Here is a 20,567-nt window from a genome sequence, read left to right on the forward strand (position 1 = left end):
CAAGAGATCCATTTTCCATTGACCTGAGAGATGGTCAATTAGCCTGACAAACCGCGAAGCGCAGAGACACTAACCGCCACAACGGCATCCCCATCTTTATATCTGGGTGCCATGGCAGCACAGGGAGGCACCGAGCACGGACTCCGGCCAATTAAAAGAATAAGCTATAAAGAAACAGACTAAGGGGGATAGAAATGAGCGTCAACGAAAGAGAAATGAAACGAGAAGGGAAAAGAAAAGCGAAAGAGCGGGTCGTACAAAGAATCCCAACAGCGAGAAGCCCAAGATTCCCCTGAAGGTGAGAGACAGATGATGGGATGACCTTCGGAGCGAGGCTCGGCAACACGCGGGCGGCGCGCTCCAGCCACTAGCCCTGATCAGGCAGGCGGCCAGGTCCCTGGGCGGAGATCTCGTGCGGGATGCCGACAACTTTTTTTGCCTATCGTCTGGTTCTGGCTGGATTTCTGGGTTGCAAAGGAACTGCTGAAGTCGCTGCTTGCCAAAGCCATCCAGAGCAATCATGTCAGCTGCTACCGACAAGGCCCGCTTCTTTTTGGAGAAGTCGGTCCCTGAGCTCAAGGAGTTTGAGCGGAAGAAAATCTTCTCTAAGGTAATTGGCGCTCATGGCCATCATCTATCTACCCACCTCAATGCGCCTAGAAAACTGACATGCCGTTTCATCTGCTTGCAGGATGAAATCACAGCCATCATCAAGAAACGGTCCGACTTTGAGCACAAACTGAATGCACGTGGCGCCCTGCCCGTTGACTTCGTCCGATATGCGCAATACGAGATGAACCTAGACACCCTGCGCCGGAAGAGGGTGAAGCGATTGGGAATCAGGTCGGCGGGATACACTGGGCAGAGGCGCATCTTTTTCATCCTTGACCGCGCGACTCGCAAGTTTCATGGGGATGTGGGCTTGTGGGTGCAGTACCTCGAATATGCAAAACAACAAAAGGCCTACAAAAAGGTCTCGAGCATCCTTACAGACGCCTTGCGGTTACATCCCGCCAACGTCGATTTGTGGCTATACGCCGCGCAATACGCTGTGGATGAGCATGCGGATATGACACAATCTAGAGGTTACATGCAGCGCGGATTGCGCTTTTGCAAAAGTTCGAAGAAGCTGTGGCTCCACTATGCCAAACTGGAATTGATATATATCGCCAAATTGGTTGCTCGACAGCGAATCTTGGGTCTCGATAAGCCGATTGAAGCCCCGAAGCCAGCGGAGGAGGATGATATGGATGCCGACATGATCGCTATGCCCAAGATTACTGGAGAAGATATCAACCCCGGTGCTGGAGAGGATGGCGGTGTGGATCAAGTCGCTTTGGACAACCTTGCCAACACCCCTGCCCTGACTGGTGCCATCCCTCTCGCCATTTTCGATACGGCCATGAAGAACTTCGAAAACGACGACCGTTTCGGTCATGAATTCTACGATATGGCAGTCGAGTTCGACGACCTGCCCTGTCTGCACAAGATCCTCGGCCATGTGGTCGACGTGATGCAGCAGAGCAAGCCCAACAGCCCTCATACGCAAATCTGCTACATCAAATTCCCCACCGCCGGACTCCAGGTCACTTCGCCCGAATTCCCACGTGCGTTTAGCGCATCATTTGCCCGTATCAAGGAGTACCGGAATAACCCCAACGTCGCCAAGGAGATCATCAGCTGGCTACAGCCCCTTGAGAAGACAGAAGGCGTGGATGCGTCTCTCCAAAAGGCGATTTCTGCGACTATCCGTAACGCGGAACGCATTGTACAGGAAGCATAGAGCTTACATTTCATTTAAATCACTCATCGGCGTTTATCGGGCTTTTTCCGTCGCAAGCTTAATGGGCAATGAGAATGAGGGAAAGGTCCTCTTGGTTATTAGGTGATGAAAAGTTAGCATGTTTGTTAGTCGTCATAACTACCCCGGCGGCTGCTCTTTTTGCTGCTGTGCATTTTCTTCGACTTGATGCGGGCTTCGTTTGCAGCTTTCTTTCTGCGCTAGATCAGTCCGAGGTTCGCATGTTCCTCAAAGTGGATCCTAAATACCCAGAGGGAAAATACATACAGTTTTTGTACCTTGTCACGTTGTTCTTGCGAAGTCTCTCCGGGAATCGTGTCCTCTGCTATGCTCTTGAGGAGCTGGTGGAGCTTATCGTAGCAAGCCTCCACATTGGCGGTCTGTCTGCGCGACTCATCCGATTGAATGACCAGAAACTGGGATTTCGCCGCGACGTATCGAGACGCTTGCAGCGGGGCATGTAGAAGTTGGGGGACGAAAGGCAGTAACGATTTGAGGGGGACTCGTAATGTGGCTTTCGAGTTCACCCTATACGAAGTAGCAGTGACAATTACATGTTAGTCACCAATCAATGGGAGTGGTTGGGTTCAGGACCGATGGCGGCAACCGACTTGTTCACGTTTTGACCTCCAGGGCCACTAGAACGACTAAAGGAAATCTCGCAGATGTCACGCGGGATGGTGATAGCCTTTGAATTGAGCCTAGCGACCCATTCCCTAGCCGCCGTCAGGTGGTGGTCCGAATCTAGGCCCGAGGGAGTCGAGATGGCGGCGGCTCGCCTGGACGCAAAGGTTCGTGTCGCGACGGTGGGGCGGGACGAAGGGGGATAATAGCAAGCGAGGGAAACGCGGTGAAAATTACGGGGGAGAGAAAGCCGGGCATGTGCCATGATGGATTCTAATCCACGGCTTACATGATTCGCTCGCACCATGTTCGCAGCAGCAGTAGTAACAGCAGTAGTAGCAGCAGTAGCAGTGCGCGGGGAAGGGAGGTGCCGCGCAGCTGCAGGTAGGACCGATAGGAACAGGGACATTGAATTAAGGATGGGTATGCTAACGAGTAACAAGCACAAGGATCTTCCAGAAGCCGAGCTAGAGTAAAGTAGCTTTTAGTACGGATATGACGGAGTTACTTTCACCAAGGACCCGTCAGGTAATTTAAAAGTAGGGTGACCGGCAGGGTCGGGCTGATGGTTCGTCAACGGGTAGGGTAGACACCAATCTCAGTAGTTAGCAGCGGTCGGCCTCGGTTGCGATTTTTAGTAAGATAGTAGCTTGATCATTAATCAAAGATGGGATGTTTAGATTCTTCAGACTAAAAGAGTACTAAGTAGTAGGTAGATGGATGGATAGGTTGGGTCGGTCACCGCTTGAAATTATGAACAATGGTTCCGATACCGACACCAAGGTGGCACTCCAAACAATAACAACAACAAACCAGTCAGTTGACTTCCAAGTGTTCCGAGCCTTAGACCAAGCTAACTAGTTACTACTTTAGTTATTACTTATTAGTATTATTGTGTAGTCACCACAGACGGAAGAACTCCGTCGGAGCGAGGCAACAAGGATCTGGCCCCGAAGATGGCAAGATGGCAAGATGGCATCATGGGGCCCAGGGATATTCTTAGAGGGACTTAACGTTTTTTAGTTTACTGTGTTAGTCTAGATACTCCGTAGTTAGTACAAAAGTAGTCGGGCTTGACTAATTGATACCGATGCCAACTACGACCAGTTCCAGAAGAGAAAATAGTCCAGGTGCGCCATGACCCGCCGCTAGTGTCCGATCCAGCCAGTCACACCGCATGGCTGGACCTGCTGAAGCACTAAAGCACCCCGATCAGGCATGGCGCCGGTACTGACTTGCGCAAACTTTGACCTTTCCGTAACTTTCAAGTTACGCCGTGGAGCTCGAATCTTCTCAGTATTCTCACCACCCTTTTCTCTTTCCTCTTTCCTCTTTCTCTTCTCCCCCCTCCACCACCAGAGATTGAATCTGTGTGAAAGCGCGAAAAAGCAGTCCAGCCATCCATCATCCATCTGGTGGATAAGGAATTGTTTCTTCCCTGCTCCATTTACCATTTTAGCTCCTCCATCGCAATCTTGCGTCTGCTGATCGCTTGTCCCTCGTTCTGTTCCAATTCCTGACAATTGTCATTGGGTATTGATGAAATAATACGCGCTCCTCCTCATCTCTCACTACCTCATCGCCTTTCCTTGTTGTTCCGTGACTCCATCTTGCTAGAGCTTTCTATAACGGCTTGTTCCTGATTTTTCTCCCCTTTTGCTCACCCATCCTTGTACTATTATTTCTTTTTTTTTTCTTTTCAGTTGTTCTCTTCTTATACTGTTTACTCCATCCATTTCTCCGTTGCGCTTATCGCTTTGTTATTTACGCGCTTTTTCCTTCCCTCCCCCGCCTCCCTTCACAAAAAAAAAAGTCTCACTGGTTCTTGTGTTATCCTCGGACAGGATCCAGGGGTGTGAGTGTCAGAGACTGTGTGTGTGTGGCTTGTCTTTTTTATCTTCTCTCTCGCCATCCGTCTCTTTACTCTTCACCCATCCACACCATCGGAAGACAAGAAAGAAAAAAAAGAAGCCCACCCCTCTCTCTTTTACTACTTCCCTCTGGGTTGCTGCTATCCCTTTTACCGCCCCGGCTCCAACGGCCCGGTTCATTTTGCAAGATAGCCCCACCTTAGCTTTGTCGATTTTCCAAAAACCCCATCTCCGTGTGGTTCTTGTCGGACCTTCTTGTGTGCTCTTGTAGATGAATCGACCTCTTCCCCCTGGTCTACATGACGCCCAGCTCCCCAGATGAAGCTCTTCACTTCCGCGGCAAGACCCTGACTCCCGAGAGCCCTCGTCCGCTACACGTCGCGGAACCTGCCAAGATCCCGGTGCTTCAGAATCAAATGGACCCTGTTTTTAACGACACGTCGACTTATGAGAAGTCCGAGGCCTTCCTTGGCAATAGTTCCCAGGAGCATCCCAATGATTCCACCTCACTTCATGGCCAATATGCAGGGCCCGGCGAAGTGAGGGGAACTACTGGCTCCGTGCAAGTGCCGGAGCAACCACCACCGCGCCGACCACCAAACACTCAAGGTAGCTTCCACTCGGATTCGTCGCAGGTGGAGGATGGATCGATGAACAAGATTGCCCACGCACTGTCTGCTACGGCTACAACTGCCCAGGCGTCCTTTGCATCAGACCAACCCGCGCCTCCCATGGCCGGCGGTACCTCCTCCGCAGCCCAGGACGCTCCAACAGACTCTTCTCTAACCACTCTGCCTCCATCAGATCCCGCCTCCCTCCTAGCTCCTCCTCCTCCCCCCGATGTCCCTCCCTCTTCCTCCCATGCCGCTCAAGACACCCCCAGTGCGAGCGAGGTAGACCACGCAGTCGCCAGCTGGACCGCCCAGCCCGCGCCGCAAACTCGCCTAGACTCCCAGAGCAAAGCTGATGATAACACTGGTGAGGATGGTGTCGATTTTCAGAACCTCCTCGATAATCTGCCCCCTTCTTCCACTGCGCCCTCTGCCCCTGCGGTCTCAGAGACAGCGCCTTTGTCTACAGACGTTTCTGCCCTTCCCCAGGCAGGAACGGATGACGAGGCGCTCCAATCTTCCCTGGGACTTCCCCCTCGCCCCCCTCCCCAGGAGAAGCCCTCTATCCATCCCAACTACAATGCCAGTGATGACATCCGGTCATATCACCAGCTCCCCCCTAATACTTCCAATGCACAGCCCTCCCCCTCCTCCACCTACACCGCCCAGCAGAGTAATTATCAGTCCAATCTGGGCCTCCCATCATTGGCTGCGGCTGGCGCACCGGGGACGTCCTCGGGTGCCAGCGCTTTGCCCCCTCCCCCCGTGCCGAGTTTCCAGCAGTCTACATCTACTACTACCTCCGAGACTCAGGACTCCCCAGGACCAGTGAATAACAGAAAGGCTGGCGGTGAACGGGTAGTGGCCCGACAGAGCAAGGGTTCCGATGAAGACACGCCATGGGGCCCCGAGGTGCAGAAGAAGTACGATGAGTTTCTGCATGACGAGAGGATCTACGTAACCGAGGGTCTTTGGGACCGGTTCCCGCCGGGGTCTAGATTGTTTGTTGGTTAGTACCACTTGCTGTGTATGAAGACAAAGGCCCCAACAGTGATCTGACCGAGGTCGCAGGTAATCTGCCCACCGAAAGAGTGACGAAGCGCGATTTATTCCACATATTCCACAAGTTCGGGAAGTTGGCGCAGATATCCATCAAGCAGGCCTACGGGTTCATCCAGTTCCTTGACTCGTCTGCCTGTAAACAGGCTCTCGACGCTGAGCAAGGAGCTGTTGTTAGAGGGCGCAAAGTCCGTAAGTATACCCACTCGACAATGGATGTCCTCGCTTGAGACTCATCCGTGTTGCACCAGATCTCGAAATTTCGAAGCCACAGAGGAGCACAAGGCCCGGGGCCGCCCCGGCAGAACCTTCTCGCGCTCCTCCACCAAGGCGCTCGAGGTCTCCAGAATTCAGCCGGAGTGGTCCTTCTGGCAGCCGCAGTGCGAGAGCCCCGGCTGATCGTTACGACCGTCCGTACGAATCGGGGCGCGTGCCGTTCAGCGATTTTAGGGATGAGCCCGGTCACCGTAGACGTGACGACTATCGGCCACCCCCTCCGCCTCGCTCGCCGTCTCCTCGTGCTTTCCGCGCCAGGGACGGGTACCGGTCTCGGGATAGAACTCCAGAGCGGTACGAACGACGCGAGAGGCGGCGTTCCCGGTCGCCCTACACGAGAGATCGCAGATATCGCACCCCTAGCCCACGGGGCCGTGGGTCTTACGAGGGTGATGCAGACCTGCCCGTTCCTCGGCGAGCTCCGAGAGACGTACCAGAAGTACAGATCCTTGTGCTCGAGGAATTGGATCGGTGAGTGGTTCTTGTTTTTCTTCTCTGTGGACCATCCATGCAATTTCTAATGCCGTGGCCAGCAACTTCATATTCTTTGTGGAGAACTCTTTCCGTAACCGGGGTCTCCGGGTGGATGTGCTCGTCCTTGGACTCCGGATTCCCCTGAACGCTGCTGTTCAACGACAGATCCAGGAGGGCGTACTTGCTGTAGTGAGGCTTTCGCGCCCGAGTCAGTTCTCTAGGAAAATTCCCCTGCAGGTGTTTGACCGGAGCGGGGGGGCAGACAATGTTCGCTCCAACGGTGAGTCGCCATTATCCTCAGTAAGTCTGCATGGGTTGTGGTTCGCTGACAGTGTTCCTGCTAGAATACCCTGATGTCGAGCCCAGTATCGCCGCCGAAATTGTGTTCCATGCCCAGTCGGTGCAGCGTGGCGCTCCCCCGGCGCCTTTCCCTCCCAACCCGGCATTTGGGGTTCCCCCGCTTCCTGCTCCGGCCGCAACAGTGCCTCCTCAGGCGCCGCTGCCTACCGTCGCCAATCAGCCCAATATTGCCAATCTGATTACCTCCCTCGACGGGCCCACACTACAATCGCTGCTGGGAGTGCTCCAGCAACGGCCGCCAGCCGTGCCAACGGCGCAGCAGCCGTTTCCTAGTGCCAGCACGCCGCATGGCGCAGCAGACCTCGCTAGCCTGCTGAACGCTGCCACTCGCCAGCCTGTTGCTGCTAACCCGCAACAGCCACTAGCTCCACCGCCCTTTCCTCTGCAAGCGCCAAATGCTCCTTTGGTATCCGACCCCAACTTGATTTCGTTACTTGCCAAGGGACTTGGAGGCCAACAGCCTCAAAACCAGGCAGCCGTTGGTCCCCATGTGCAGAACATCATGAACCAACTGGGCAAATGGAAGCAATGATTGATGACATTCCCTGTTTTCTCTCGTCTTTTCTCTTTCCTCTCTTCCTCTTTCTCTCTGGCTTCGCAGTCGTTGGCGACATTCAAGGAGTCGGGCGTTGACTGATTGATTGATCGAGAATCGGATATGGAACGTTACCGCAGGTAAGGGTTATGAAGGTTCTGTTGTTGGGTTGATTTTCTTGCGCACTCGATCGAATCAGCGAATACACGTTATAGGGGTGCAATGGTTCGGTTTGCTTTGAGGTATTGAATTAGACATCGGACAGCGATGTTGGGGTTCTATGCGGAGCTTTTGTATCTATTTTTATCCCCTGATTCTTGTGGGGTCTCAGGCATAGTGACTAGCATGACAGACACAATGCAAGCACACGGTAATTCTAATAAGCCACAGTTCCAGCCTATAGTGGAGAGTATCTAGTAGCATGCGGTCCGGCAGTCATTGGAAGCCTGGTAACCGTACATCAATATCGTACAGGTAGAAAGCCCTCAACGGGCGCCGCCACTTCCCCGATCACAAGCAATCACCTCAACTATTCTTTTTCCATCTTCTTTACCGAGAGTTCCACCCTTGTGCTTTTAATTCTTGAACCTGGGCCGCATCTTCCTTCTTGATCCGCTCAATTGTCTTGTCCCGGTTATACTCCATCACGCGCTTCTCTTTGAAATATTTGACCTGTCATTCATACGTATATAATCAGCTTCAGATTCAATACTAAGAGACGAATTTGCCATGATCTTTTCTCTTATGCCGCAGTGAACCCCAGCAACAAGCGAAAACTAATGCGCGAGGAAGAAAGGGAAAAAACACATACCCACGCCCTCGAACAAGCCGTTTCAAACTCTGCAATCTCCTTTCCACACTTCCGGCGCGCCTCCTTGTCATCCTTAATTGCATCCAAGATATCATTGCGGTCGAGGCAGGTAAAGAACATGTCGCGGCCCTCGTAGCATCGTTGGCGGGAGGTTCGATCGGGAGCTATGCGGCCACCATCGGAGGCGGTGTTGGTAGATTCGGAGGACCAGGGAAGCCAGCCCATTGTTATTATGTGTATATGGTTGTGTAGAAGGGGTGCGAGGAGTAGATGGGGTTTCTAGAATGTCCGGATATTGAACGACAATAATTGAGATGATGCATTGGTTGCTCCGCTCCGCCGCCGCGGACGCCGGTCATGTGGCGCTAACCCGTCCGGTCAAGTTGGCTCCAACATCGCCGAACGGCGCTCTGGATATTTATCGATCAATCAGCCCTGCAGCACCACGTCATACAACCTGAGGAATTCTGCCCTGGAATATTTTCTTTCCGGCCTGGCGTTATTCAGGAACGCATTATTCAGACTTGACGTCTCGCAAAACATCCACTCGGTTCGATAAGTTTGCGGTCAAATACACTACACAACTCCCCGACCACCGCAGTTCGGGGTCCCTCTAACACACCCAACCTAAATTTAATCGCCTATACACAATAAAATAAACAGTTCATGCCCCCGCGCCGCCGGGCCCCTCGAGCGGGCTCTCGAACCGACCTTCCCCCGCTGAAGATTGTCCGGAAGATCCTCCTCCTTCAAGTCGCCTACTATGTCACCGCCACGGCTCTCATCCTCTTTACGACGGTCGTCTACGGTACTCCCTTCTCCCTCGACCTTGTCTTTAGCTGGAATGCCCTCCGCGGTGATACTACGATTGGATGGATGCTTGGCTTGGTGTGGTTGTTGACGAGTGGGATTGGGTGAGTTCTCTAGCTTGTCTTTCCACAGTACAAGGCACACATTCTAATAAGAAATGCACAACTAGGGCAATATTCCTCCTTCTCCTCGTCGCTCGGTCCAAGCTTATCCCTGACTTCGCTCTTACCCTACACTTCCTCCACCTCATCGCTACAACCTTGTACACGCATTCCGTGCCCGCGAATTGGCTCTGGTGGGGCCTGCAAGGCGCGAGTGCCGCGTTCATGACGTTCTTGGGCATTTGGGCCTGTCGTTGGCGGGAACTGCAGCCCATCAGTTTTGGTGGCATTGGTGGGAGTAGTAGCAATGGCGGTACGTCTGCTGGGGCCTCAGGTGGTGGTGAGGCAGAAAGTGGTGCTGGCGAAGAGGAGTTATTCTCACTGTCGAGGGGTAGAGGAAGGGGACGAGGCTTGCGCGATAGTAGCAGTGCCGGGGATGAGTACGAGATGGTGGAAATGAAGGGTGACGCGGCGGTATAGATACCTCTCTTCTTCTCTGGGTTCTCTTCCCTTTTCTTTGTCATGACCTTATCACCCTTCTTATTATTTCTCATTGACCTGGGAGTGCGTGAGACTCCCACTGGATGTGGTTATGGTCTATCTTCACGTTTGCTCCTGTTCTTTTCTCATGTATACCCTAGCTGGCTGGTACCTGCATTGGTGGCGTTGTTGGATTGATGCCAATTACTGTTATTTCTCATTTTCTTCGACGTGTTGTTTTAAGTTATATTGTGTGAAATATATATTTTAACTTGCTGCGGCGAGAGTAGGCATAGATATGGAAGACATTGATTTTGCACTCCCTACGATCTCGGATATATATCCAGCAACGTATTACTTTAGCACCTGATCGGCCCATGACATTTTAGCAAGGACAATAGTATAAAGACGGTCAAAACGAAAAGCTTCCACAGAACTTAAACCCCTACAGTCCCTTACAGATACTAACGGCTATTAATATAAATGGCAGACCATTCCACAACAGGGTTGATTGCAGGTAACGTATTACAAGACCCCCAGAAATATATCTGCATATGATTGAAAGATATAGATCCCTCAAAGAAGTGAAAAGTATGAATTGCCAATCGTGAAAGTAAGCCAGTAGCAGATCCTGCTGTTGATACACCTAATCGGAGATAGTATCCAGTTCGTTGAAGGGTCAGCAGACTGTACCACTTCCATTATAGTGTTGCTGGTCTATTCATGCATTGGCTGCATCATCACAATTGGTATTTTGTTAATCCATAATCACCTCCACTGATCTAGCAACATACAGTGCAGTGGTTGAATAGCTCATTCTCTTGCAACGGCAATGGGCAATGATCCCAACAACCCCCCAAAACAAAAAACAAGTTGAACATCACAGACTTCATAGCCTCTACTAACATGAAATACTTGATTATTATACTTTACATCCTCAAGGAAAGAATTATATACATCCGGGTACTGTCATCCGGACAAGTGCACCCTATTAAGACAAGGATGGAACCATGTCCCCGGAAGGCGCACGACCCCGGGCCGGGGCACAGCTCTTATCAAGCTATCGGAGCCCCCGTCCCTTCGGCGCAGTGCGCCTATCATTTTACTTGACATGCAATTCCGGGGCTGCGATAAGCCTAAAGGATAAAGACTGTAGATTAGTATCTAGCGTGCCCCTCATACATTCAGTATTTATACTTTGTCCCCGCCAACTCATCTTCCCCTCTTCTCCCCAGGACACCTTATTCCAGAAATAAATCACGGATCAAAGAGAAATAAGCCATACTGCTACTAATCACCATGTCCGCTACCATCACCGAAACCACCACTAACCCCGTCCCCGTCGTCGTAGCGGCCGACAACAACAGCACCACTAGCAAAGCCCACATCGAAGATGCCGCCAACGACAGGGAGTTCCAATCTGTTGCACGGGGAAACCGTGCCGGAACGCTCAAGCTACGGGGTATTCCGACCTTTAGTGATCCTGTGGCTAAGCGGCAGTGGATGAAGGAGCATATGGCTGCTGCGTTTCGGTTCTTTGGCAAGAAAGGGTACGGGGAGGGTGTGTCGGGGCATATTTCTATGAGAGGTGAGTGATCATTTCTAGTATCACAATGCAACTGCAGAAGTTCAGCTCGACAAGACAAGTATTAATGGGATGTGCTACAGACCCTATCCTAAAGGACCACTTCTGGATGAACCCCTTCGCCAAGCACTTCTCCACCATCAAAGCATCGGATCTTGTCCTCGTTGACGCAGAGGGTTATGTCACTGAGGGCGGTGCTCAGCTGCCCATCAATGAGGCCGGATTCATGATCCACTCTGAAATTCACAAGGCCCGGCCGGATGTTATTGCTGCAGCGCATACTCATTCAATTCATGGGAAGACGTGGAGTGCGTTTGGAAAGCCGATTGAGATGCTTACCCAGGGTTAGTAGATTCAATTTGACACTAGCTGCTTGAGAGGGATTGTCTGATTTGGTATCTATAGATGCATGCAACCTCTACGGAAAGGTCAGTGTCTACGAAGACCACGGCGGTATTGCCCTTGCGCAGGAGGAGGGTGAGCAAATTGCTCGTGCCCTAGGAAAGGACAACATCGCTTGCATCTTGCAGAACCATGGGTGAGTCGGATACATATCATGACACTTGACACACCATGTACTCACGAAGGAAAACAGTCTTCTCACTGTGGGCCGAACTGTCGACGAGGCGGCTTTTCTCTACTTTAGCTTAGACAATGCCTGCCACACGCAGTTGCTGGCTGAAGCAGCGGCCGCAAACGGTGTTCCGAAGAGAATCATCTCGAATGAGGTAGCGAAGTATACTGCTGATGTTGCGCAGAACCATGTGAGTTACTCTTCTGTAGAATCTGTAGTGGATGGATGGATGGCTGACAACATACAGCATAACTTCTACACCGAGTTCCAGCCCGAGTACGAGCTGATCGTTGAAGAGACTAACGGAAGAGTTCTGCAATAAGGAACTGGTGTCTGCCAGCAAAAGTGTCCATAATATGCATTTTACGTTTCATTGCCATGTCTGCAGCCTTGAAGATAAAACAACCCTATTGCAGAACCTCTAACATAGAGCCTCCTAAAGCAGCACATATTTCATCGTGCCACTTTAACCTAATAGACATGATCGAGATAGGCAAGGCACATAACAAAAATAAAAAAGAAAAGAGAAGATGAACCTCTCTGCTTAAGAAGTGTGGAAAAGCAAAAAGATATGACAAGAGTGGGATTCGAACCCACGCCATCTTACGATGATCAGGAAGCTGTGAAGCTGGGTATTAAGGTGGACCTTAACCTGACGCCTTGGACCAACTCGGCCATCTTGCCTTGATTGATGAACAGCGCTGCTGTTTATTGCTATATGTTCCAGAACAACCAAAACAGCAATAGCGAGGTTGTTGTATGGCCATAAATGTGCCTGAAGTATCGTCTATATGCAGTGATTGACTGGTTTGTTATAGGTGGGTCTATTATGGGGCTAACGAGAAAATGCAACTAAGATTGATAAAAGTTTATCGACTACTTTTGAGACACAAACCTTACCAAGTATATGTTGGCAGAACGCGAGTCAGTAGATGTAAATATGAAATGTGATAGGAGAATACTTTTCAAGAGACGATGGTACTGCCATCGTCGGATATATAAGCAACCAATGTGAATGCAGTGTGTTGTAAACATGTCGGATATAGACTGAACTGGCAGGATATGCTTGGGAAATATCCACCGTCTTATGCCAGCTGACTAATGCACTAGGCGACACATGGCATCCCGAACAACAACTGCTGCTGCTTGTCTTCACGAGCATTTGAGCTGAACGATGGCTAGCTGGATCAGCATCCCCCATTCTATCCTCTCTATCACATGGGAGTCTCTGCCACATTAAGCTTTGATTTTCCTGCGGTGAAGCGGCCACCTGGGGTAAACAACACGGCTGGCCTGTAATCCATCTGCTTTGTTCGATACGGTGATACCCAAGCCTCTTTTATTTTGAGTTTCAGTTCCATATTCTCCAATTTCGCTGCTCTTTCTTTCTTCCCAATCTTTCTTACCTGTCTGCTTCCCTGATTGCCTCCCAATCAGACGCCACAAGCCATGGCGGACGGTGAACCCTCATACATAGACTACGAGGCCTTCCTAGACCCGGAATTCTCACCCGCCTCGTTTGCCAATTCCTTGGTTGTAGCCACCAACAATGCAACAGACACACCGCTGGATCTTTCAACCCCGCTTTCACGGGTGTTATTCGATCTTCAGGAGATCGACACCCACATCCATGCGCTGACCACTAAGTCTGCCCTCCCCCTACTGACGCACACGCGCGACCAGACCGCCGCAGCGGGCCGTATCCTCAAAGAAGCCGAAGAGCAGATCGCTTCGGTAACGCAGGGATATGAGCGGCTGGAAAGGGAAGTTCTCCGCAAATGGGAAGCTGCCGATGAGGCCAGGGTGGCTGCAGAGAAGTCGTTGGCTACTGTACGACTCGCACGAGCGGTTGCACGTTGTCTTTCTCTAGGCCGACAGCTGGATAGCCAGCTCGCAGAGATCGGAGGCCTTGATGCTACAGCCCCTGCAAAGGATGACTACCGGACCCTGGAACGGGCCGCCTCCACGATTGTGAGTCTACGTCGAATGTCCTCTGAGACGGCAGTAGGCGAGGAAGGCCATGGACTAGACCGCGTCAAGGTCATCCGAACGCTGCGCAGTGAGCTTGTCATTCCCGCCGAGAACATGGTCAAGACGAGAGCCCAGCAAGCCATCGGCCGGTTTACCATGTCGACCATTGCAAGCGCGGGCTCTGGCTCCCAGTCTCAAATGAGCTACAAACAGGCGCGCGATGCCAGAGCACGCCTCGTTTCTGCCGTCAACATCTTGTATCTCTTATCGCCGGTCCCCAAAAATGTCACCTCCGCAGCAAGTTTCCAGCCAGACTTGCTCCTCTCAACCCTGCAAGGATACATGCAAACGGCCATTTCCTCGTCCCTGAGTAACCTCACTCGGGCGCTCACCATGTTGCCCACTCTCGAGCGCACTCTCTCCGACCTGTCTGCACGCTGCCAGGATGTCTTTGCCCTGGAAGCTATTCTCAACAACCTGCGTCCACCCTCGCATCCACTCTTCCCCCCAGCAGCACCTGCTGCAGCTGCAGCTGCTGGCACCCGCAACGGGGAACAGCCGGAACCACAGGTCCAAGCCAGTGGCAAGAATAATTTGCTGCAACCATTGCTGAATGCTCTTGACACGTCTTCCCTCCCATCCTACTTTTGGCGATCACTCGCATCGTACCTCGCGGGTCGTGTGCAGGAAATCATCAACCGCGGCGGCGTGTCCGCCCGGACATTGCGCTCCAACCGGGACCGTATCAAGAAGGAAGTCAAGGACTGCGTTCTGCGGGGCTCGCAGCTCCCCACGTCAATCCTCGGCACTGAGAAGCGACTGGGGGTTGACTCGGGATTGGAGAGGAGCTGGGAACGGGAAGCAGCTGTTATGGTCAGTTCTATTGCCAGTGTACTAGATAGACAGGCATGATGGGAGCGCATTTGAGGCGGTGCAGTATGTATTATAATGATAAATAGCTACCAACTAGATACAATAACGCCATAATACCCCCTACCACATGCGCAGTGAGTAAGTTAGTTTCCTCAGGCACACAGCCAAAGCAAGCAGGCAAGAGTACGTAAGTAGTACAACAGACACATTTCCCATGTGAAATGTAAAATGTAAAATAGACACAGTACATGCCTATCAGGTACACACTGACCACATACACATACACATACACATACACATACATACATGCACATATGCAACATCGTCATCATCAGCTGACACCAACCCACCTGCCCCATCCCCCCTAATCCCCCCCCCCCTGGCTTGCCTTATCCTTCCAGCTCGGCCCCCAATTTCTTCCATCTCCAAGCAAAATGAATAGTAAGCGTGAAGTCGGGATGGTGGTAGTATTACTCAACTGTGCAACCATACATCTCTGGACCAATCATGGGGGTTTGACTTCGCCTCACTTTTTGCTTTCCCTCTTCTTTTTTTTTTTTTTTTTTTTTCTGTTTTTTTATTGAACAGCCTACTTACTACTACTAAGCAAGCATACGTATGCTTCGATTGATCTGCCTTTTTTGATATTTGATGTTTGTGTGGGATACTAGTAAATTTATCGGAGGATATCTTCTTGTCCATATTTAGGGTTTATTCTTACTACTACTATAGTATAGTTTCAGATTGAATTTGCTTTTTTGCCACTACGTAAGTGTGTAAGTAATGTTGTGTCTGTGCCTAGATACGATACGCACTGCACTTAATTTTGGATTGTCGATAGAGGTAAGTAATGCGTAAGTAGTATACAGGCTGTGTACTGTAGGTGGTAGGAGGATTTAGTTGGTTGGTTGGTTGGCTGGCTGGGTTGATGTATGATGATGTGAGTCATATATGTTACTTAGTAACTTACTTAGTAGTCTACAGGTAAGTTAAGTAGTGAGTATTAGGTTAGGTTTGGGGTTTGGGTTTCGATTTAGTTTCTTAATCTGTTAGTTACTTACTTACTTACTGATTCGGTGCTACTAACCAAGTAGTAGTGTGTATATATATATACCTCAGTTTGGGTGTGTTTTTGGGGGAAAGGGTACATTCTTCGGCGAAAAGGGATTGATTAAGGACGGATGGAAGGAAAGTACTGTTTTAGTAGATACTTACTTGCCGCTATGATAAATGTATTTCTAGGAGTGTGCTGCAGTGTGTGTAGAGAGGAAGTGTTTGGCCGCCGGAGAGAGAATCACATAATGTAAGACGTCAGCATTCTGGATCCAGGACCCGCTGTGATCTGATGGTCTTATACGTAAGCGTTTAGGTGGATAGTTTGTTGCTGATGGGATTCCTAAGTTTTTTTTATTTTATTGTCTTTTATTCTTACTTGTTTTGTTGTGTATATTTATCAAGTGGTTTGGGTGTTGATTACACCTACTATGGAGTATAATGTTATGTTAATCTGGGGAGAGGTAGTAGTAGATACCCAACAATACCTTACCAGGTACACCCCTCTCTTGCAACGCAGGTACCTGCTTTGTACTCCATCTCTCAGCGGGTAGCACAAGCAGACTAAAGGAAAAACGAAACCACTACTAGTTTAGTCCTGTCAGCCAGTCAGCTAGGCCAGATAGCACACACACACGTACATCCGTGCACGCGCCCTTTTCTTTTCCCTTTCTCTATTCTCCCCTCTTCTCGTTAGCTCCGGGGACATCCCACTTGGACTACTCAGTTACTGTACTTATCTTAACCCCGCTTTCCCATTGATAAGAACCCGGCGGCAAGGAGGGGAAGGGAACAAAAAATGGGAAAGGAGATAATAATAGATAGATTAGAGGCGAGGGATGCACTGGCAGTTCCCGTCATCACCGATATGGATGTTTCAGATACAACAGGGATGGGACAGACCCGTGTCACCTGTCATCAATCATCATCATCATTGATTGAACCTGTCTTACGGGATCCCGTCACACCCGCTTTTATCCCTCTTCAGCATTTACTACAACCATCTTCTCCTCTTGTCTCCCACCCGCTCCCCCTTGATGGACATCGTAGCCACTGAAGATGATCTTGGCACAAAAGGGGGAAACTAAACCTGATTGACTCTTTTTTTTGCCCCTCAGTGGCGCGCGCGTGTGCCGGTGGGCTTATCAGGTTTTGGAAATGAGGGGCAAGCAACCAGAGCAAATGGAGGAGAAAGATGGTGGTGGTGCAATGATGAATGGGCCTGCTGGTCGGGGAGGCGTGGTACCTTTACCTGTGCGTTCGCCCGTGCTCCTGTGCCTTACCTGCTCTTGGTCCTGTTCATTGGTGGATTACTAGACTGGCAGTGCCACGTCGATCACCCAGACCGGATCTCTGCAGTGCTAGAGGGGGGAACTAACTTACCCGCCCTTTTTTTACGAGACGAGCGTTTCCACCCCCTCTTCCCGTTCGACCCTGGGAATGATGGCGAGATCGGACTTGGTTTGAGGTGCTAGTCTTTACGATCGTGCTGGGAGTTGAAGGTCTGGGGGACCGGACTGATTCATCTAGAGCTTGGTGCCGCTACCTTCCGAGTGGAAGTTAGGTTAATCCAGGATCGGGCCAACTGACGGGTTGCTTCATACTGACATATGACATATGTCGTTGTATAGCACGGCTTAGGTTGAATAGCCTGTTCAAGCGTGTGGGTTTCCAAAATAGCTGGTGGATATTGGCTGCCAATCTGGGCTGGAGAGAAGGGTACACAGTACTGTAAAACCCCCACGATCCCATCAATAAGGCCAATGCGGGACACTAATGCATTGTTCACATCTTTACTCACCACAGTAAAGTAACTTTTGCGAGGCTCGCAGGCCTATACTCCGACGTCCTATAAGCACGGTGCTCCGCCTACTTGGGTTATCTCTTCCATGCTCAGGCTAAGTAGCCCCGCGCATGGGGATTCCAGGGAAAGCTGCTGTCAATCGGCGCGCTTTTGACTCCAATCTCCATACCGGGGAGCACATCATCACTCTAACATGTGGCGTTAGCTGTCCGCGTGCACCCCCAGATGGACTCCTCTTTGTCCCGCATCAACCAGAGGTCATAGACGCGATGAAGAAGCTTCCATCGACTCCCGTGCCGTTTGCAGGTGCTAGAGAGGCTGGCGAGGAGATGCGTGCAGACACCTGAGTGCCCTACTTTGACTTTGCTCCAGGTTTTCCCCAGAGTCTAAATGAATTGAATTACTATTGTTCACCGGGGTCTTGAGTTCAAGAAGGAACCTTATCAATGTCCTGAACGTGGCCATGATGGAGCCTGCTGGGGGGTTAATGCTGCGCTCTTCGTTAATCAGGAACAAGCTTTCAGCCAGTTAGTTCAGGCCTGACGTATATCACTGCTATTAACATCGACATTGTCATGATGATACTGCTAATCTTCCTTGGTGGGGATTATGAAACGGAGGGAGCGTCTCAAATAGAGTGTGCCGTTGAATGTGAGATGACACTGAGATGTCGAGCCATCTACTCAGTAGTATACCGGCGAGGACATGAATTTGTGACGAGGCCGATGTAAGGTACTGCAGCGTTCGGCCCGGAGAATTCCACCTCAAACTGCAGGTGTGGAAGCCCCGGAACCCATTGTGCGACATTCCGTTCGTATTCCATGCTGAATCCTGCTGTCCTGGGCCGTTTGATAATCCAGTCAGGCGTTGGCCGGCTTACGCAGTCGTCGCACCCTGTGCCTCCCCTCTCCTGCAGCATTGCAGCCTAGATCTCACAATATACCGTCCACACTGAAAGACAGGTGGACCTTCATGTACCTTTAATCCGTTTAGTCTATACGGAGTCTAGTTTGGCAGGCAGTCAGTCAGTCAGTCACAATGTGTGTATCTAGGCAATTAGTCCACTTTTCCCCATTTCACTATTCTTTCCCTCTTCTCCCCCTCTCGAACCCCCGGATTTCCCGGTAACGCCGCTCTGTGCCACGCCACGAGACATGGCACACACTCTGCACCGCAACATTTGGCTCAGGCCCTTTTCCTTTTCCCCTCCAAACTCACGAACGGGATGTCTGGGTGGTGGACAGACCAAAGACGAAGAAGAGAATGAGCAGATCTGGGCTGGGGGTTTTGTCACCGGTCAAACTTACCAGACAAAGGGGCGAGGGAGCATTGAGTGGTTAACGTCACCGAGAGTCGCCGCCCGTGGGCCATCCGCGGAGGATTTCTGGTCAGCACCTGGACTCAGCCGGGCAAGAACGATTCATGAATCATCAAACAGTAATCCGTCCAGTTGACGGGCAGCCCTGGCACCGGGAAAAAGTAGCCGATCGGTCCCCCTCTGCGGTGCCCCACTGGCTGCAGTGCCTGGTGCCTCACCACTCACCACTCTTTTCTTGGACGGGCCTCCTCCGTTATATGAACTGTCCAAGAAGGACCCTTGATCCAGACGACCATGGCACCGCTCCAGACAGACCTGGGCCGAGAACTGCTTTTGGGGCCAATTTAGCCAGCCTTACCGAGAAACAACCTCGAAGAAGCCCATTCATCCGAATTAGTTCTGGGTTCTCGAGGGAAGGTGTTCAAACCCTTGGGAAGGGTCTTCGCAAGCCAGCCCATCTTGTTGCCCGCTTCCTTCTCTGGCGATTGCTAAGCGCTGGGTTCCTGATACGGGGTTCATACCGGCGCGTACGAGCGGTATTGATTCGGTGCGCCCATCCTCTTCTCAATTCTCTGTCTTCCTTGGGATACTAGATACCTCCAATCTCGCCATATCGGTGTATCAGGTACTTTGCCTCGTAGATGTTATCGTATCTCTCGTTTCTTTTCTCTTTTCCCTGCTATGTGTCTGGAAGGGATAAACCCGGGGTTGCCGACCGATGACCACTCGATGAAACAGAATCCTACAGTCCAACTTTCCCATCGTTCAGGCAAATCCAAGGCTCCAACCGTCGGCGAGACTGGCTCATGAATTCATCCAACTGGAGTATCTCCACCGGTCTTGCGATCGATGATTCGTATCCATCGGTCCGGACCAAGTCGTCAGTACCTGGGGCTAAAAGAGTTTACCTATCAACCTTCACTCTCAACCCCCCGGTGAGTTCATTATTCGCCCGAACTCAATAGAGGACAAATCCGCATCGTCACCGTCATGTTGATCAAACTGTAAACTCAGGCGCTATCCGTTCCTCTCCAACGATCGTACGTAGCATTGCGGCGGTGACTGGCTAAGTCGCCGCTCTCTATCTAAGTACCCTGTACCCCCGACCGAAGGTACTCAGCCTTGTAGTCTGAATAGATGGTGGTTTTTTTCCCTTTCTTTCTTGTAGGGTAAATTTGTCTGGTACCCAAAAGGGGGAAAAAGAGAAGAAAATATTAAGTAAAATAAGGATTCTTACTCTTTCTGGATGAGTATTCGACTTTATACTTACCACTACCACTACCGCTACCACTATCTACCACCATTACTACTTACTACTTAGTACTCTTCTTCTCTCTCCACCGGTTTTCCCCCCTCCTCTTGACGCCTGTTTCGTCTCTTTCTGACCTTCTCCCTCTCTCTTCATCTTTCTCCCTTCTCACCTCCTCTTTCTTCTCTTTCTTCCACTATCTACTCTCTATTCACAATCACACTACTCTTCCTCTTTGTGCCCCCTCGTTTCGCCGTCCGCTGCCGAATCGACCGTTGTTTCCGATAAGCCTCCAGTTGCTTCTCCATCTACTCCTGAAGTGTTTCT

General features: G+C 50.9%; 8 protein-coding genes across 8 annotated transcripts; 6 read left to right on the forward strand and 2 right to left on the reverse strand.

Annotated features, from left to right (window-relative positions):
- Positions 1-520: 520 nt before the first annotated feature.
- Positions 521-1,783, forward strand: UTP6 (snoRNA-binding rRNA-processing protein UTP6; the record flags this gene model as incomplete). The annotated part of the gene is made up of 2 exons (XM_041682852.1): positions 521-610; positions 692-1,783. 2 exons carry the CDS (start codon positions 521-523, stop codon positions 1,781-1,783), a joined length of 1,182 nt encoding a protein of 393 aa, XP_041547172.1.
- A 125-nt stretch (positions 1,784-1,908) lies between these two features.
- AKAW2_70289A (peptidyl-tRNA hydrolase domain protein) lies at positions 1,909-2,690 on the reverse strand (the record flags this gene model as incomplete). Its single annotated transcript, XM_041682853.1, has 3 exons — positions 1,909-1,996; positions 2,069-2,329; positions 2,413-2,690. 3 exons carry the CDS (start codon positions 2,688-2,690, stop codon positions 1,909-1,911), a joined length of 627 nt encoding a protein of 208 aa, XP_041547173.1.
- Positions 2,691-4,595: 1,905 nt separating this feature from the next.
- AKAW2_70290S (putative RNA-binding protein (Nab3)) lies at positions 4,596-7,608 on the forward strand (the record flags this gene model as incomplete). The annotated part of the gene is made up of 6 exons (XM_041682854.1): positions 4,596-4,905; positions 5,101-5,916; positions 5,979-6,158; positions 6,218-6,713; positions 6,776-6,996; positions 7,061-7,608. 6 exons carry the CDS (start codon positions 4,596-4,598, stop codon positions 7,606-7,608), a joined length of 2,571 nt encoding a protein of 856 aa, XP_041547174.1.
- Positions 7,609-8,160: 552 nt separating this feature from the next.
- AKAW2_70291A (cytochrome c oxidase subunit 6B family protein) lies at positions 8,161-8,647 on the reverse strand (the record flags this gene model as incomplete). The annotated part of the gene is made up of 2 exons (XM_041682856.1): positions 8,161-8,283; positions 8,423-8,647. The coding sequence occupies 2 exons, from the start codon at positions 8,645-8,647 to the stop codon at positions 8,161-8,163; spliced, it is 348 nt and encodes a 115-aa protein (XP_041547175.1).
- A 441-nt stretch (positions 8,648-9,088) lies between these two features.
- Positions 9,089-9,813, forward strand: AKAW2_70292S (protein SYS1; the record flags this gene model as incomplete). Its single annotated transcript, XM_041682857.1, has 2 exons — positions 9,089-9,336; positions 9,402-9,813. The coding sequence occupies 2 exons, from the start codon at positions 9,089-9,091 to the stop codon at positions 9,811-9,813; spliced, it is 660 nt and encodes a 219-aa protein (XP_041547176.1).
- A 1,299-nt stretch (positions 9,814-11,112) lies between these two features.
- On the forward strand, positions 11,113-12,294 carry AKAW2_70293S (class II aldolase/adducin domain protein; the record flags this gene model as incomplete). Its single annotated transcript, XM_041682858.1, has 4 exons — positions 11,113-11,401; positions 11,482-11,742; positions 11,804-11,936; positions 11,994-12,294. 4 exons carry the CDS (start codon positions 11,113-11,115, stop codon positions 12,292-12,294), a joined length of 984 nt encoding a protein of 327 aa, XP_041547177.1.
- A 1,127-nt stretch (positions 12,295-13,421) lies between these two features.
- On the forward strand, positions 13,422-14,855 carry RRP6_1 (Golgi transport complex subunit COG5; the record flags this gene model as incomplete). The annotated part of the gene is made up of 1 exon (XM_041682859.1): positions 13,422-14,855. The coding sequence occupies one exon, from the start codon at positions 13,422-13,424 to the stop codon at positions 14,853-14,855; it is 1,434 nt and encodes a 477-aa protein (XP_041547178.1).
- A 3,972-nt stretch (positions 14,856-18,827) lies between these two features.
- On the forward strand, positions 18,828-19,127 carry AKAW2_70295S (uncharacterized protein; the record flags this gene model as incomplete). The annotated part of the gene is made up of 1 exon (XM_041682860.1): positions 18,828-19,127. The coding sequence occupies one exon, from the start codon at positions 18,828-18,830 to the stop codon at positions 19,125-19,127; it is 300 nt and encodes a 99-aa protein (XP_041547179.1).
- Positions 19,128-20,567: the final 1,440 nt, after the last annotated feature.

This window comes from Aspergillus luchuensis, chromosome 7 (assembly GCF_016861625.1).
Source record: "Aspergillus luchuensis IFO 4308 DNA, chromosome 7, nearly complete sequence".
Classification (NCBI taxonomy): domain Eukaryota; kingdom Fungi; phylum Ascomycota; class Eurotiomycetes; order Eurotiales; family Aspergillaceae; genus Aspergillus; species Aspergillus luchuensis.